Source organism: Nanorana parkeri, unplaced genomic scaffold (assembly GCF_000935625.1).
Source record: "Nanorana parkeri isolate BGI_ZX_2015 unplaced genomic scaffold, ASM93562v1 scaffold567, whole genome shotgun sequence".
Taxonomy (NCBI): Eukaryota; Metazoa; Chordata; class Amphibia; order Anura; family Dicroglossidae; genus Nanorana; species Nanorana parkeri.
In genome coordinates, this window is record NW_017306835.1 from 984789 (window position 1) to 990788 (window position 6000).

The 6000-nt window shown below is 41.0% G+C and overlaps 1 protein-coding gene across 1 annotated transcript in view; it reads left to right on the forward strand.

Annotated features, from left to right (window-relative positions):
* The window catches only part of TFDP1 (transcription factor Dp-1), a 67831-nt gene that overhangs the window by 49441 nt on the left and 12390 nt on the right, over positions 1-6000 (forward strand). The window contains exon 9 of the mRNA XM_018562244.1: positions 4996-5147. Within this exon, the coding sequence (XP_018417746.1) occupies positions 4996-5147 (152 nt within the window). The remainder of the gene's footprint in view (positions 1-4995; positions 5148-6000) is intronic.

Here is a 6000-nt window from a genome sequence, read left to right on the forward strand (position 1 = left end):
TGGTAATGGTAGGGTTATCTTTGGCTGACCTACAGTGTGTTTGTCAGAGTCGAATCCTTTTTCAGGCAGTAGTATAGCCTGAAGGTATAAGACTGTGTCCCTCAATGGACTCCAAGAAAAGTATTTCATGGTGAGTACAAAAATCTTGTATTTAATTTTTGTAAGCAATGTAAGAATTTTTAATTCTTAATCTAATGTTTACTAAACCCTGTTGCCATAAAATATATTAAAAGAAGCCGGCTGCACAGAACAATCATGTCTGACAGTGAAAGGTTAGAATTCTTAATAAGTACTATGTGGCAGCAGGAGCAGCGCCTAGAGTTTTTTACCCTTCAGCCAACTGTCCGCTTTCTGATGGAAGTGATTTGGCTAGATGTAAAGCTACCTAATCACTTCCACACCGACTGAAAGGTGCCACCTTTCTGTTTGCAGCTCTTCCCTCCAGTGAATAAACCCAGAATCAATGCGCATTAAAGTGACACTAAGCTCAGGAGTTAAATCTTAAAAATGCATTCAAGTACCTTAGTGATTAACAAAATGTAGCTTATTTGTGTACACTCAGCTGTAGATCCTCAAATCATCTCCGAATTTCTGCTGACACTGTCCTTCCTTCTGGAGGGTTGTTACTTTTGTTCCCCATAGTTCCTGTGGGTGCTGTAAAGTAGCCACCACACCAAGCTTGCTCCCATGATAGACTATAACCAACTTCAATACAAATTAGTTAACTAAACATGAGATTGAAGTCCATCATGGGAGCAAGCTTGAAGGGGTGGCTACTTTACAACACACACACAAGGAACATGGGTAACAAACGTTGCCACCCTCCAGAAGGAAGGACAGTGTCTGCACAAATTCAGAGGTGATTTGAGGATCTACAGCTGAGTAATACGCAAATAAGATACTGTACATTTTTGTTATTAGTTCAGGTATTTGAATGTATTTTTAAGGTTTAACTCCTGAGTTTGGGAACTTTAAGAAAAGAAAATGTGAGATCAATACTTATAGGGCCATTCATGGTTAACTGTAAATAGATGACCTGTAAAGGCTTTTAAAGGATTGCTTATTATTATAATACAGGATTTATATAGCACCAACAGTTTGCGCAGCGCTCTACAATATCCGTAGGAGATTACAATTACGCCTGTGAAGGTTCTCATTCATCCAGGTCATGGTTTATCTGTAAAAAAGAAGTCAAGGCAACTGGACTTGCTGTATTTTTCTTGAAGACGTTTCACTGGTCATCCAACCAGCTTTCTCAATTCAGAATGACTTGTACAAAAAATTATCTGGGAATAAACATGGTGAATGTTGCTCCAATCCACACAATCTGTTAATCGCAACCAGGTGTTGATTGCAGTTGCATAATTGGGAGTCTAGGAGGTGTTCTTAACCTGCCCAGATGTGTTAAAACACCATTGTATGTGGCAGACAATAGATGTCCCTCAAAACAGACTAGATAGTGTTGAAGTAATAAAACCCCTGGGAGGTTTTAATTGGGGTCTGTCTAATGGGGAGATTTGCACTCTCTAGTGACCATTCTTCTCTGGACAGATGGGAAATGCTAAATTCTTCAGCTGCCAAAGAACAAAAACAGAGCAGGAATCTTCCAAAGGTGCGTCAACAAAGTGCTCAGTAAAGGGTCTGATTACTTAAGTACATGTGATATTTTCAGTTTTTTCTTTTTCAGACATTTCTAAAATTCTATTAACTTTTATATTATGGTGTACTCAGTGTAGATTAATGAGAAGGAAAAAAAAAGGAATTAAAACTGTAGTATCAGCCTGCAACATAACAAAATCGAAAAAAGAATCCTGTCCCCACAATGCACTTTTCAAGTTCTGCCCTTACCACCCTCTTTCCCCCTCCTTTTTTGAAGCTCACTGTATTCGCCTATTTTCTCCAGTTTCTCTGAGGATTGCTGTAATATATTGGCCTCCTGGACCGGTATCTCGCTTTCTTTAAGGCTTCTCTGCCTGGCTACTCTACTTTCTCTCCTGTGAAATACCCACTATCATTCTGGGAGACTTCAACATTGCTACTAACATAAATACCATTGCTACCACTGACTCTGATGGTAACATACTAGATCTTGTGTTCCCTCACCTATGCACTGCTTGCAACCTCTCCAACACCCCTTATCAGTGTCACGCTCACCCTGTCTACAACCCTAAATCCCCCTAATCGGCACACTTACCGGAGAATGCTTCGCCATTTCAACCTTTCTATTCTCTATTCTGCTACTGACTGCCTGACAAAGTCTCACCACTGACCTGGCTGCTTATGTCTTCAACAGCTCACTCTTATCCTCCCTAGACTACTTGGTTCCCCTCACTACATGCAGACTTAGGCCTTGTCCACTACAACCGTGGCAAACAGAAGAAACCAGAAATCTTAAGATATAGCTGCACTCTGGAATGAGTGTGGCGTAAAACAAGAACTCTACGAGACTTTACACTATGGAAAGCTGCCCTCCTAAAATATAATTCCTCCAAACATGCTGCCAAACAGACTTATTTTTTCACTCTCCTTACCCACCTGGTGACCGTGGTATTAAACCCCCTTCCTGCTTAGGCCTTTTTTCAGTATTCAGCGCTGCAGTAGTTTGACATTTATTTTGTCATGCAACGCTGTACTGAAATGAATTTTATACCATTTTTTGGGGACAGATAGAGCTTTCTTTTGGTGGTATTTAATCACCACTGCGGGGTTTTTTTCTTTTTAACTATATAATGAAAAAAGTACCGAAAATGTTGGGAAAAAAACTTTTCCCTACTTTGTTTTAAAACATTTTATCAGCACGTAAATTTTTGGTAAAATATAAAAGACAAGGTCATGTCGGGTAAATATCGAGCTTTAAAAATGCGTGCGCCCACAAAATCGAAAAAATTACCATGACTAAAATTGTCCATAGGCGGCATTTTAAAAGCTTTTACCGCTCATCAATTTAGTGTTATCACTCCAACATTTAAGGCGATATGTAACGCGTGGCTAAATGGTTGTTTTCGCACGTAGGTGCACCCGACGCATATTTACGTTTTTAAGTGTGGGGGTGGGGGACTTAAGACTTTTTGGTGGTTTTTTTTTTCCATTTTTTTAATGTTGTACTTAAATTTTTTTTTTTCACACTTGATTGCTATCACATAGGGGGCTAACAAGCCCCCTATGTGATAGCCAATATACACTGACAGGTCCTCTTTATAGAGACATCAGGAGTCTCTAAGACCCCAAATGCTGTAGAGCCGGCAAAACGCTTTTATATAACAGCCGCTAACGGCTGTTTAGGTTCCCGACGGGGTCCTGGTTGCGCGTGCCCTAGAACGCCTAATCTACAACCACCTGAGCCGCCACCTCAGTGATAACAATCTGCTAGACCCCTTAAAGTCCAGCTTTCACCCCCAACACTCCAAAACTGCCCTCCTAAAACTCACTAATGACTTACTAACTGCTAAAATCAATGGCCACTACTTCTTACTCTTGCTATTTAGTCCTTTCTGCTGCTTTTGACACAGTTGACCACCCACTGCTCTCTAAAAAAAAAAACTCCACTTGGACTACAGGTCTCTGCTCTCTCATGGTTCTCTTCCTACCTATCTAAGTGCTCCTTTAGTGGCACCTAAAAATCTACCTCTTCCTCTTTCTGTAGGGGTCCCCCTAGGCTCTATCCTTGGCCCTCTTCTCTATTTACACCACCTCCCTTGGTCTGTTGATCACCTTGCATGGCTTCCAATACCATCTCTATGCCGATAACACTCAAATATCTCTCCACTCCACAACTTGCCCCCTCAGTGTCCTTGTGTATCACTATTTTACTGACATATCAGCCTGGATGTCACAACACTTCTTAAAGCTCAATTTTTAAAAAACTGAGCTCATATTTTCTCCGTTTTGATGAGGTTTGATAACACAAGTATCCATCCCTTCCCCCATGCCAAGGTGCTAGGCATAATGCTTGATTCTGACCTCGCCTTTCTGCCCCACATCAAATCGCTATCCAAATCCTGCCATCTCCACCTTCGTAAAATCTCCAAAATACGCCCCTTCCTCACCAATGAAACCACTAAATTACCCATCCACTCGTATCTCGTCTTGACTATTGCAACTCCCTCCTCATTGGCCTACCACCTCATGAATGCTGCTGCTGGACTCATCCACCTGACCAAGTGCCCAGTATCTGCAACCCCCCTCTGTCAATCCCTCCACTGGCTTTCAATTGCCCAAAGGATAAAATTAAAATATTAACCATTTACAAAGCCAACCAAAACTCTGCCCCCAGCTACATCTCCAACTTGTCCCAAAGTATCACCCTAACCGTCCCCTCCGCTCCTCGCAAGATCTCCTGCTCTCTAGCTCAGTCGTCAACTTCTCCCATACTCGCCTCCAGGACTTCTACAGTCTCTCCCATTCTTTGGAACTCCTTACCCCAACCTGTCCGTCTATCACCTACTCTGACTGACTTTAGGCGATCACTAAAGACTCATCTCTTCAGGGAAGCCTATCCCACCTCAAACTAACCACTGAAATATCACATTCTCAAACAGTTCATCCTAACACAGCTACCTCCTCATGTATCACTTGCCCCTCCCTCTTAGATTGTTAGCTCTCACGGTTAGGGCCCTCATTACCATCTTGAATTGTATTGTAATGTCTTCCCTATATTGTAAAGCGCTGCGGAAAATGTTGGCGGTATATAAATTGTTTTTTTAATTTTTTTTATTCCAATTTCTGTCCTTCAATTCCTATATGGTGAAACCATTGTTACTATGACTGTAATTAAGCGGAAACACAAACGGATTCTTGGCTAGCATTAAACACCCAATAGGTTCTAATGCTTACCCACTCCATCCAAAGCCCAATGTTTTGGCTAGAATTAAAACGTGCATAACTTATGTTGGCCAATAAAGGGCATCACTTAAACTCCCAATATTTCACATTGATCATTGATTATTAATTTTGCTCATCGATTATTAATTTTCTATTTTACTGTTTTTATTCCAGCAAATTGCCTTTAAAAATCTAGTTCAAAGAAATCGTCAAACAGAGCAGCAAACAAATAGATCACCTCCATCCAATTCAGTTATACATTTACCATTTATTATAGTGAACACCAGCAAAAAGACTGTGATTGATTGTAGCATTTCTAATGACAAGTAAGTAAAGATTGTGTTTCATATTGTTCCACTTATTTATTAATGACATCGGGGAGGGTGTTAACAGCGATAATCATTTAAAAAAATAAAAAAAAAGGAATTACCTGTGTGTTTTAATTTGTTTGTTCTAATTGCAAGGGCAGAACTTTTGTAACAATGCAGTCTCTTGCTGTACAAATGAAGGCTCCTTTATGACAGTCTAAATAGATCCTGAATCCGGTTGTGATTCCTTATAAAGTAAACAGAAAACTTAATTTACCTTCTCTGAAACAAAATCTCCTTCATTTGTGTCTCATATGCTTCACCTTCCAGGCACTGCAGTCTACAGTGGGAGTGTTTCAGCAATAGAGACAGTGCTGTCAACCTACAAAGCCATGGCTAGGTGTGACCAAATGCCAATTGACCCAAGCTTACATGCTTGGGAATCCAGATTGGCCAAGCAGTTTTTCATTCCGCTGCAAGTGGTCACAGCCTACATGAAAGTGGCAAGCCTGCTCTAAATTCAGGACCAGTGCAGCATCTCTTTGCCGCAACAACACAGGATTGCGCAGTAGGTATATTCCACTGGCAGGATTAACCAGTATATATCAGACTTTGTGATGAGACTAAGAAAACCAGTGTAAGGGAACCCCGAGCCGATCCAACTGATGCCGCGGGGAGGTGTGTGGCGGAGAGTTCTGCTCCGGTGGGAGGGGGTGGAGTAGTTCAGGATGGAGGGTAGAGGATCAGTAAATATGTAAAATATTTCCCGTTTCTTCCTGTGCAGAACAAACACTGAATGATCATTACTGATAACTTGGTGTTTGTAAATAAGTGATTACTATGTCCCAGTTATGAATGAATAGGGAGGGGG